Source organism: Echinops telfairi, unplaced genomic scaffold (genome assembly GCF_000313985.2).
Source record: "Echinops telfairi isolate 266 unplaced genomic scaffold, ASM31398v2 ScPeMD7_7472;HRSCAF=8510, whole genome shotgun sequence".
Lineage (NCBI taxonomy): Eukaryota > Metazoa > Chordata > Mammalia > Afrosoricida > Tenrecidae > Echinops > Echinops telfairi.
Window position 1 is genome coordinate 1,211,812 of NW_022111376.1, and position 12,542 is coordinate 1,224,353.

General features: G+C 43.5%; 1 protein-coding gene across 1 annotated transcript; it reads left to right on the forward strand.

The window, feature by feature from the left end:
* Window positions 1-2,511: 2,511 nt before the first annotated feature.
* RAB39B (RAB39B, member RAS oncogene family) lies at window positions 2,512-9,435 on the forward strand. Its single transcript, XM_004717537.2, has 2 exons — window positions 2,512-2,829; window positions 6,596-9,435. The coding sequence occupies exons 1-2, from the start codon at window positions 2,615-2,617 to the stop codon at window positions 7,020-7,022; spliced, it is 642 nt and encodes a 213-aa protein (XP_004717594.1). The 5' UTR covers window positions 2,512-2,614; the 3' UTR covers window positions 7,023-9,435.
* Window positions 9,436-12,542: the final 3,107 nt, after the last annotated feature.

Genomic DNA, 12,542 nt, shown 5'->3' on the forward strand with positions numbered 1-12,542 from the left:
ATCGCCAGGAACACATCTGTCTTTGTACTATTCCAAAAATATGATGCCCCAACTGAATGCATAAATTATAGAAGAACATCATTCATATCACACACAAGTAAAATGTGCCTGAAGATCCCCCAGCAGGCATTACAGCTGTGTATTAGCAGGGAGCTGTCAGAGGGTTCAGGCTAGATTCAGAAGAAAAGGTGAAACAAGAGATTTCATTGCAGATATCAGATGAATCTTGGCCGAAAGCAGAGATTGTCAGAAAGAAGTTGACCCTGTGTTTTATTGACTAGGCCAAGGCATTTGACTGCATACATCATCATAAACTATGGACAGCTTTTAGAAGAATGTGCATTCCCAAACACCTTAATGCTCATGCATAATCTGTACACAGATCAAGAAACCGTTGTACGAACACAACAAGGGAATACTGCATGGTTTACAATCAGGAAAGGGGTGCATTAGAGTTGTGTCCTCTCACAATGTTTATGTCATCTGTCTGCTGAGCAAATCTTCAGAGAAGCTGGATTGTATGTAAAAGAATGAGGTCTCAGGATTGGAGGAAGGTTTGTTAACAACCTGTGATATGCAGATGCCACAACGTGAAGCACTTGCTGATGAAAGTCAAGGACGGCAGCGTTTAGAATGGGTTATGAATCAACATAAAGAAGACCGAAATCCTTACAGTTGGACCAATCGGTAACATCCTAATAAATGGAGAAAATATTGAACTTTTCAAGGTTTTTTTCTTGCTTGGATCCACAACCCACGCTCATGGAAGCAGCAGTCAAGAGATCAAACCCAGCCTCGCATTAAAGACATCTGCTGCGCAAGGCGTCTTTAGAGTACTGAAAAGCAAGGGCGAAGGTATGCCTGCCCCAAGCCATAGTAGTTTCAGTTGTGCACATGCCTCTGAAAGTTGGACATTGAATAAGGAAGAGTGAAGAAGAACGATGCCACTCAATGATGGTGCTGGTGACGAATCTTGAGAGTTCCAAGGCAAATCAGCCTGTGCTGGAAGAAGTACAGCCAGGGTGCTCCTTAGTGCCAAGGATGGAGACTTCGTCTGACAGACTGTGGACATGTTGTCAGGAGAGACCCAGTCCTGGAGAAGGACATCCTGCTTGGTTAAGTGGAGGGGCAACAAATGAGAGACAGGCCTCAAAGAGATGCCTGGACACTGTGGCTGCAGTCATGGGCTCAAGGGTATTGCTAAGAGAACTGGTCTGCAAGCCACCATCCACTAACCGCAGACAAGTTTAAGCGCATTTCGTTTGGGAAAGCCTCTGCATGTATGAACTACACTGTAGTAGCAATGCTTAGTGACTTTGCAAAGGGAGGGTTGGCTGTTAAATAAACTGAGGGTCATGTGACTTGTTAGCTATTAGACAAAGAAGCAACTAGAACTCCATCCTACTACATGCAAAAACAAAATCACAAATGGATGAAAACTAAAATGCAAAAATATTTTCAAAACAAAAAATAGGAAAATTTTGGAGAAATGTTTTCATTAAAATGAGGTTAGGAAATAATTCATCAGCAAGATAACAAAAACAATTGCAGCCTAAAGAAAATTCAGATTTGACTAAACAAAAGTTCAAATCATGTTGTGTATTAAAACATATTTTTAAAGTCAAAAGATAGAATCGGAGAATATATTTGCAACCTTTGTGACAGACCAAAGGTTAATATGTCTTCTATATAAAGATGTTCTACAAATGAGCAGGAGAACAATAAAGGATTGCAAAACCAAATGTATTGTCATTGAGAAAATTCCAACTTAGGACCATTCCCAGAAGAGACACAAATGGGCAATCCACTAGAAAAGATGTTGAATGCGAGTAGTCGCCAGGGAAATGTGAGATCGAGTAATACCTTAAAAAACAAAACAAAAAAACACTACATCAGCTTGGTAAGAACGGAGAGAACCTACTTGAACAAATGCAGGCGAGTGGTTCTTTCGTACATTTAAATTGATCAACGTTTTGGAGCAAAGTTGAAAGTGGAGGGATGTCATCAATTGAAAGAAGCAAGTGTCAAAAAAAAAAAAAGAAGCAAGTGTCCAGTGACGGTCCGGTTTGATCCCATCTCTGCGGAGATTCGGACAGGTATGTTTCTGTGCTGGTTCTGTGGCGGGGCGGCTGGGTGTGTTCTAATCCCTATGTTGGGTTGGCTCTGGGGTGCTGTACGTGTCCCTTCTGGTGTACATTTTGTGTCATTGCGCTCGTCGCCGTGGAAAACACGCATGCCTTCTGTAATATAAACAATGGGGCGATGGGAAATTGAGACGCGTGGGTGGGGAAAGCGGAATGGAAGGTCGCTGGCTAGTTTCAGGCTGCGCTCCTCTTCCAGACAGTGCGGCGCTCTCGCCGCGGGGCCGAGTCGCGGCTACGCGGGGGATTACAGTAACCTGGCAGCCGGCGATGAGTCAGAGTGCGTGGTGCTGATGCTGCTGCCATTTCATCACCTCTGCGAGCGCAGCATCCGTCCCTCGGCTCCGCGGGCGCCTGGGCCTACCTCGCCGCGGGCTCCCGGGCCAGCGATGCCCTCGCGGCCGAGCTAGGTCGGCGGGGCGTCCTCTCGCGTCGCCCCCGGGCCGGGGAAGGAGCCGTTCGGAGCCGCGGCCATGGAGGCCATCTGGCTGTACCAGTTCCGGCTCATTGTCATCGGGGACTCCACGGTGGGCAAGTCTTGCCTGATTCGCCGCTTCACCGAAGGCCGCTTCGCCCAGGTTTCAGACCCCACCGTAGGGGTGGATTTCTTCTCCCGCCTCGTGGAGATCGAGCCGGGAAAACGCATCAAGCTCCAGATCTGGGATACCGCGGGTCAGGAGAGGTTCAGGTGGGCCCGCACGCACAGTGGGAGGGTCTGGAGGGACTGCACAGCCCCCCACTCCGGGGGAGGGAGGCTTTCCTGGTCCTCCTTTCAGGTCGCCGCAGGTGGGCCACACCGAGGGTCCAGGGGCTTAGGGGGTCGGGGAATTCGGTGCAGGAAGAGAGGCGCCCAGAGAACGAAGGAAGGCCGCTCAGGAACACATCCTGCTCCCCACTAACTCCACCAACCTGACTGGCCCCTTCAAGCCAAAGCTAACAAACTAGTTGGAATTGACCGTTGTGATCTCAGGCCTTAGGCCGCGGTAGTCTTATACCATATACTTTCCAAAATGTCCCAGGTCATCCTAATATAGAGTCAAACACTGATGAATTGACTGATTTCCTCTTGCAATCAGTACATATTAGATAAGCATCTACTACACGCCAGACAACACTGCTTATTTCTGGGGCAAAGCATTCTAACGATGCCATAGTGAACATACCCGCTACAGTTCCTCCTTCTTGGGGGAAATCAACATGAAAGCGTGTCTTGCTTTTATTTGCAACCCATCATGAGTAATGAATGGATATGTTTTCTTCCCCCTTTTCTTTTCCTTGGTAGCATGTATCATTGGTAATTGAACACCAGGGAGGCTACTTGGAGAAGATGGGGCCTGACAAGACAAGACAACACCCAAAAAGGAGAGAGAGCAGAGTGAACACAAAACTTTGCAGGGAGCAATTTGAGCTAAAGTTTGGTACAGCAGCAAGAACCACAGCAAAAGCCTTAATGATCTCTGACCAAAAGAATTGAGCATAGGAGATATTCGTTAGTTGACCAGAAATGGGGAGAAGCGATTGTTTCCAACAAGGTTTTTCTACAAACAATATCCTTGTTCAGGTTCACTTTGAACTTGTGATTGCATTTCTCATGTTGTAAGTGAAGAAAGGTGTCTTTTCCTGTTTGTTGGATTTTCTTTCTGTATGAACCAGCCTGCTCATACTCACTGAGTATTACTTATTGAATCATATTAATTTGATTGATTAGATTAAGAATGCAAACCCTTTTGTGTAAAAGATTTCCCCATTTGTCTTTTGACTTTTTGATTCTTATTTATTTCTTTTGCTATACAAAGGGGTTTTAGTTTTTAGCTAGAAGATCTCTCTCTCTCTCTCTCTGTATATATATATATATATTTTTTTTTTTTAATTTTACAGTCCCTGGGCCGTAAGCCATATTTAGAAAGGGCCTGGGAATTGTCCTTGCTAGATATTCTCAAACGATAAAAATACTAATTTAGGCTGAGGGTTTGACAAGGGTTAGAAATTTCCTCAATTCATCTTTTCACAAATCAAGCCCTACTTCACTGGTATGCCCACAGTCCTCCACAAATCTTAAAACATTTGACAACTAAAAATGCTTTCAGCCTCCAGGGATCATTTGCCTGGTCTGAAGGCTTGAACTCATTTGTAAAGTTTGACCTTTAAAATAATCTAGGCTGGGCTTTAAATTCTTGAACAATGTTTGTTCTGTTAACATTGAGCCATTTTGCCTAACCGTAAATAGTTGAGTCCTTCATTATTTGACTTCTTCCTCCAAAGAGATGAACCTAAACGGAAAGATCTAAAAATGTAGTGGTTTACAACAAGTTGTTATACAGGCAACTAGCTCTATGTCTTCTAATAAGCTCTGGTGTGCTTTTAGCAAGATATCATGAAATATTTCTGAGGCTCATAAAATCAAGAAGGTCAAATATATAGTTTCTTCTAATTAAGTAATATAGCAAATACATAGTAAGCTTTAGATGTATTATCATTAAAAGTATTTAAATAAATAATATTATGTTAAAGGGAAAACTTTGGTTATTTTGAAACTAAACCTTAGAGCCTAGTGTTACTAAGCCCAGTTAACCATGGCCCTGTTAATGACCTAGTGCTGCCATAGCAAATAACAAAAATACACAAATGAACAGAAACTTGGCGCCTTGAAGCTCTAGAGGCTAAAGATCCCCACCATGCTTTGGCTTGTCTGGCATGGTGTCTATCTTCCTCTGGGCATGTATCTCCGCATCTCTTCTACCCTTTTTACAAGAGACCTCTTAGAAGGAATTAGAGTTAGGTCGACCCACCCTATTGAGGCCTCTTTAACATAACAAAAGAAAACCTTCCTTTCAGAGTCCTCTTTATAAGTACAGTAACTAGGACTTCCATATTTCTCTTTGAGACACAAATCCATAACATACACATGTAGGCATCACTGACTTCCCCAGAACCCGGTTGATTACCTGTCCTCCATTTTTCAGTGAGGAGTCAGGATTTGCTGGTAACCAGTATTACTTCCTCCTTGCTCCATTGTAACACACACATGCATACACACACACAGACACCAGACTCTAGCCATCCTTATCATTTTATTAGGGAAACTTATAAATCATCCTCATGGCTCATGTGGTAATTCTATTGATAGTACCATTAATTTAGCCAATGTTAGAATTGAAACTGTTGAGAAAAGGAAAGCTTACATGTGTAGGACAACCTTTTAGACTAAGATACCCAGATGGTTGACATGTACAGATTGAAAAAGTAAGTGAGCACATGTTTGTAACTTGGATCTTCCTACTCTTTTCTGCCTAAGGCTGTTCTGATTCAAGACAGCCAATGGGTTTTCCTCAACAGCGCAAGTTTCTTATACCATTTGAGCCAGTGTATCTGGAGGAACTCAGGCCCTTCTGTGCTCTCCTGAGAGCTGAGGGTCTCTGGGATATGCTCTTAGCTGTGAACCGTTGTGAGGGTACAAGGAAAGAGTAATCAAAGGTCAGTCACCTGCTCTGGAAGAATTAGTGATAGGTGTAGTAATACATTTCCATTAGAAAGTGCTTCCAAATGGAGGCTTTGCAACTGTGAATGCACAGAGGTAGGGATGAGACATCGGCCAATGGGACTAGCCAACAAAAGTGCATCAGAAAAGAGAGCTCTAGTGGAAAATGGGAAGGAATATGGCCACTGTGTGAAGAGAATGATTTCTGTATGAGAAAGGTTCCAGTACGTTCTAGGAGATTTGGGTTTTGCTGGTTGTTCTCCCAGATGGTTGCTCCTGAATCTGCGGCTCTCTGGAATGTGCCAGGAAGGAGGGCTGAGGGTACTGCTCTCCCCAGCTTCCCCCAAGGCCTTTACAGTCACTGCCCCCAAGCCCTCCACCACACGTACCAATCCCATGCTCACGTGCCCTGGAAAATCACAACAACATTGTATATTGAGAGTTACTGTCAGCTGTTAAAAATTGGTTCTTAAGTCTTCGTTGTAATTTGGGTGAACTTTCCCTGAGCATATATTGATTTTTTTCTAATACCCCGTTTCAACGACTGGCTTTTGTGATGAACTCTCGGGGGCACGGCACACTCGGACACCAATTCGTGCCTTTTCCTCATGATGATGCAAGTCTGTTGAGAAAGATCATCGTGTGGAAGAGGACCTCTCTGTCCGTTATTCAGCTTTAGGAGAGGGACACTTCGTTGTGGTTCTTCCTGAAGGCAGGAAATGGTACTGACTCCAGAAGTCTTCATTTCAAAGTCTGGCCCAATTTGAAATCCACATATCACTCCGATTGTGGTATTGTGACATGACCGGTTTTAAAAAGCAAGACAATCCCTTTATTCCCTTGTTTAAAAAAGAAATGCAATTTGAGCAAAGGGCTGAGACAGGCCCCAGAAGTACCAGCCTCCACTAGCTGCAGTTGAGTGCAGTGCAAGAGTGCCGGCCCGTCCTTTACCCTTTACTTCTTTCTTGTGTTTTAGATCCATCACCCGTGCCTACTACAGGAACTCAGTCGGTGGTCTTCTTTTATTTGACATTACCAACCGCCGGTCCTTCCAGAATGTCCATGAATGGTTAGAAGAGACCAAAGTACACGTTCAGCCCTACCAAATTGTGTTTGTTCTGGTGGGTCACAAGTGTGACCTGGATACTCAGAGGCAAGTGACTCGGCACGAAGCAGAGAAACTGGCTGCTGCATACGGGATGAAGTACATTGAAACGTCAGCTCGCGATGCCATTAATGTGGAGAAAGCCTTCACAGACCTGACAAGAGACATCTATGAGCTGGTCAAAAGGGGGGAGATCACCATCCAGGAGGGCTGGGAAGGGGTGAAGAGTGGATTTGTACCAAACGTAGTTCACTCTTCAGAAGAGGTCGTCAAATCAGAGAGGAGATGTTTGTGCTAGTCAGGCCTCTTAGTTCCAAGCCATGCTCTGCTACCGGAACCTACCAACGCAACTGAAGTACACAGAAGCCTTGTGTGGCTGAGAGAACTCCAACTCCATTTGGATACCTAGAGAATACCAAGCACACCTCCTTCCCAGGGGAGACTCTGGCAGGTTAGTGAGGCCTGAGCACTATGACTGAGGGACTGTTTTGTGGCCCTGGTTGAGCAATGGCTGTGTGCCATTTGTGGACCACTTATTAGGGGGTTAGGGTTTGGGGAGCTAGGCCCCAGAAAACTACACCTACAAGCAGGACAACCGTCTCATGGTATTTTAGCTCATCCATACGTCATGAACATAAAGAACTATATGGGGGGAGGCGGGGAGTGTATCACCTTGGGAACTATGACCATAACTGAGATGACTGTAAGGTCAGCTTAATCAGTGAGAATGCCCTACGTAAAATCCCTGTGCTGGGTTTGGCTAAAAGATACCAATTCATTTCTAAGCAATCACCTATAAGTGAAGAGTGGGCCTTTCAAGGTCTGGCATTCAAATAAAAATGAGGTCATTATGAAAAAAGAGGTCATTTACACACTATTATATATAATTCCCCAAAGTCTTTGCCCGTATAATAGAATGACCAGCTGGAAGAGGAAAAAAATGTTTTTCCCATGCAAGTTCCTGTCACCTGAACACCATACACTGCCCTGGGAACAGCAGTCTGGAAACAAACAGCCTGCCTGCTCCTTCAGGCCCATGGCAGCAACGACACAGGGAAAAGAGCCTCCGGAAACACTCAGTCAGTCATTGTGTACAGAGCACCTGCTAAAGAGGAGGTACTGTACACCTTATACTTTACAGTTTACATCTCAATATCACTTGCTGTTAACTTACTTTATCATTACAACAGGCCTCTGAGGTCATTAGCCCCGTTTTACAGGTGGCTCAACCAAGAGCCAGGAGATTGACTTAGCCAAGGTCAAGATCCTGACTCCTAGTTTCTTATCTTTTCATTGCACCATCCTGCAGTCAGGTGAACAAGCTGGTTTACAATGGTTTGGGAAGGGATGTGTCTCTAAAGAAATGTCAGGAGATGTTTTTCTTATTGATGGCAACTCAACTATAATCCTGAGGGATCCTGGGAATGAATCAAAGTTAAGGCCCATTCAGGTATTGCTGACAAGAGGGCTTCGAACAAGTGAATGATTGCACAACCGAAAACACTAGAACTGTGTGGGCACTTTGATAAGTATTCTTATCACGGAAAGACAATGGACACATTATTGAAAGGAACCAATGCAGGAGGCTAGGAGACCTGGCCACCTGTTTGCCACACACATACACCGGCTTCCTATTTGCCCTAAATCTCAGGTGACCAGATCACTAACTACATTGCAATGGCTGGCGTGCGTCCACTGTCTCCTTGAAGAGAGGAGTTGCTGTAAACTGTTTGGGGGACTGTAGCCAGTTCCGCAAGGCAAAGCCATACTTTTCACAGGAAGAAAACCATTCTGAGTCAGAGTGAGGTTTCTCATGTCCATTGTGATAGAAAAGCCTGAGAATGATCGATTGCTTTGGGAGAGAATAGGGAACCTCAGTATAAATGTGACTGAGTCGGAACATTGGGGACTTGGCTCCAGCCAGAATTAAGAAGCCAAATAATGATAATGATGGAAAACTGTCCTGCCACCTGTGTCCCGAGTTGGATGAGCAAACCATACTGGACCACTTCACAGCATCAACTGATCATCACCGTCAAGCGCATTTCACATCGTCTGGCTTGGGTGGGGGTGTTTACACCTCTGGGTTGTAGAAGACAACAGAAAACACGGCCAATTGGATTAACAAACAATGTCATCAACTACAAAACTTAAGTTTAGAGGATTCTGAAAGCAAGATTATCCAGTGGATAAATGAGAGTTGACTGGATTCTGTCAGTTCAAAAAAAAAGATAGAAACAAACTTCTCTATGGTTTTCTTGACTAAAATACATTATATGTATACTTCTCCCATTCCTTGCATTTTTTAGGCAGGTTTAAAAATACTCAGCATAGATCCAGCAGAGGTGGCTGAGCTTAAAATTGCTTACACAAGTTCTAGAAACGTTACAAAGTATTTTAGTAGAATTCAGCACTGTTGTCACTGCAATAAGTGGGTTTTAGAAAATAAGTGTGAAAAAATCAGGTGTTAACATAATACTAAGGATAAAGCTTTAGAAGCTATTTTACTACTTAGGTAAAGAAAAGATAAAATAACTTGTAACAAAGACCACACTGCATGTTGGATTAGATTGTCTCATATCACAGAATAAACTGTACTGTATTCTTTCCCTCACTTTGTTGTGCACTATACCGAAATGTGAAAAAATGCTTTATTTAGCTGTATGTGAATGAAAATATGCTTGTATTTAGTAAACTGGTGGATTATGTGACTGTGAGAGTCCTAGTGTGTGTTACAGCTATTTCCAAAGTCGGTCACTAAAGCTTATCAGCTACTATGAAGGAGATCGCTGAGCGATTGATGGGTACTATGCACGAGAGCATTCAAAGCCAAACAGAGATTGTGATTTCTGAAAGTTCGCTGGTGATCATGCTGAAAGTCACAGAGGCTCACTGCCTCCTTGGCAACCCAGTTTACAGTTGATAAATGCAGGTCATTCCAGCCTAAATTTGCCTTGTTGCAGCTTGTACTGAGGAATCCTAATTCTCGAACCAGGTAGCTGAGCCCTTGTGAGGACGGCGCCAGATTGGGCAGGGTTTCCTTCTGTTGTGCATTGGGTGGCTCAAGAAAGGGCTTTTCTAGGGAGACAATGTTGTCGTCAGGAGCCACTGAAATCAACCTGGAAAAGCCTCATCTTTGTAAATGATAACTCCACTCACCACCTTGCTCAACAGAAACGGAATTCTCCACCTTTCACCTCAAAACCATCATCAAGCATAGTCCGCACTTACCTTCCATTTCTCTCCATCTCCACCACTCTCACCTTTGCCCAGGCCACTAATAACTCTTAGAGAAATTGCTTCAGTGTCTCCCTACTTCTGCTCGTGTTGCCCGGCGCATGGTACATTGTTAGCATAACCGCCAAAGTGATCTTTTCAAAGCAGAAATCCGATCATTACCCTGCATAACACCACAATGGTTTCTCATTACATTTTAAATAAAATCCAAGTCAACTACACATTTCATATCAGGATTTGGCCTCTGCCTAACTCAGACCAGCTGTAAGCTTCAGGAAAGGAGGAACAACCCCGTTGGCTTTGTGGGTTATGTGTTGGGCTGCTCACCTCAAGATCAGCAATTCAAAACCACCAGCCTCCCAGTGGGCAAAAAATGAGGCTTTCCGCTCATAAAGTTAAAGCCTACTCACAGGGGTAGTTCCAGAACTACCCAAAAGGGGCTGTTCCACCCTGTTTGATCGATTCAATGGCAGTGACCCTGGTGATGTAGTGATTAAGCTACTAACCTCAAGGTCAGCAGTTTGAAACCGCCAGCCGCTGTATGGGAGAACGATGAGGCTTTCAGCTCCCGTAAAGGTCTCTCCTGCCCTACTGGGTCCCAAGAAGTCGGCATCACCTTGGTGGCAGTGAGGTTGGTTTTTCGATCTTCCCGACCCAGTCAGTCCTCCGACTCCATCCTTCAACCTTTGGTGACCACCACAGTCCTCCAGGCTTGCTTCTAGTCCTCCTTTCCCCAAAGTCCTGAGGACTATGCTGATATTTGGGTTTGAGCTTCAATTCGACCTGAATTGTACCCACCTGTACTATGTTTGTGTGCTTGCCAAGGAAAGTCAGGTCTCAAACCTTTCATAGCATCACTCAGAGGTATATCATAGGTATCGCAAGTGCCCTGGGAGCTACCTGAGGGAGGCGCCACTAAGCACTTTCCATTGGCTGCTATGAGAGATCACTCGGCAATTCAAAACTAATTGCCATGGGTACTATTTTCCAAGAATCTGCCTCTGGCATCACTGGTATCTTTCCTGTTTCCACCACCCAGTGGCCATTTATGGCACTGCTAATGTGGTTAGGTGCCATAGAATTGGTTGTGCCTCATGGTGACATTCCCCACCCCCACTCCATGTACCACAAAATGAAACCTGATCCTCACATGCATCTTATGTGTAGGGGGCGGGGTTGGAGGGGGGCATTGTTACAGAGCTAGCGGTGGTCTATCTTCTCCTGAAGTTCTCAAAGTCTTTGGAATGCTGAATAGGAAAACACCCATGTGTTCGAAACTCAATCACGTCTCTTTCCTTAGCACTTCATTCTCGATGATTCCCAGGGTATTTTGCAATTAGGTCAGTGTACAAGGAGGAAAATTAAAGCCAGAAAGGTAGGTTGGAGTCATATTACGTATGATGGGGTAGCCATGCTATGCTTCCATTATTGCCCGCCTTCAGTCTGCTCTCCGTATTATAATCAGTGTGATCTCCTAAATATATAAATCTGATAGTCACACTGGTACTTACAACTCCCAAGGCTCCCAAAGTGAGATTGTATTACCTTCCTAGTCTTAATTCTTTGAAATTTATGCCCTAGGTATACTTCTGGGTATTCATTTTTAAAAGTTTCTTTCAGAGCTTGATGAATTATATCATTCCCCTTGCTAGCTCTTACCACTTCAACCTTTTAACAAAACTGCTATTAAACCTTTATCACCTTTTAGAGATGTTCGCTACCTCACTTAGGCAAGGCTCTAGTCTATAGAGATGTATATGGAATGTAAATACACATTTCTCTATTAGAGTACATATCACATTATTATAAGTTTATCATACATTTGATTTTCTTACTAAAATATGAGTTCCTCAAAGGTAGGGACTTATTACTAAAAAACTCAAAACGTACCACTATCAAGTGATTTATTACTCATAACTATTAGTGACCCTAAGTGGGGAGGAACTACAGCTGAAACCTGAAAATAAATTGTTTCAAAGAAGCACTGGCAAACCAAAATGTAAAGAAGGAATTTTGAATTTGTGAAGTTTCACATTTTTCTTCAGGAGACAATGAAATGTATTATTTTTATACACTTTGTAGAGTGAACTGGGTGAAGGTTTACAGAGAGGATGATAGTTTTACATGCAGCAATTCAGACACATTCTGATTCAATTCCCTCAATGTCCCATCGCCTATCCCACTTCATCCTCGTTTCCTGTTTCCAGTCTTCCTTATTTCCTGACCTTCTGAACTTTGTGTTTAGGTAAATACAGTGAACCCTCGTTTATCGCGGTTAATCGGTTCTAGACCCTACCGTGATAAATGAAATTCCGCGAAGTAGGATTCCTTATTTGTAAATCAAATATTTTCGTAGTTAGAGCATAGAAGACATGAAAAAACACCCTTTAGTCACCATTACACTCGTATTACCCAATTTATTAAACGAAAAATGGAAAATACAGTAAAACATTTTGGACGTTACAATGATCATTTATTATATTATTTATGGCATCTAGTTTACAGTATTACATATTTCACATACAGTATTATTATACATAGTTCTTACAAATACTGTAATCAATAGCCTATGAAATGACTT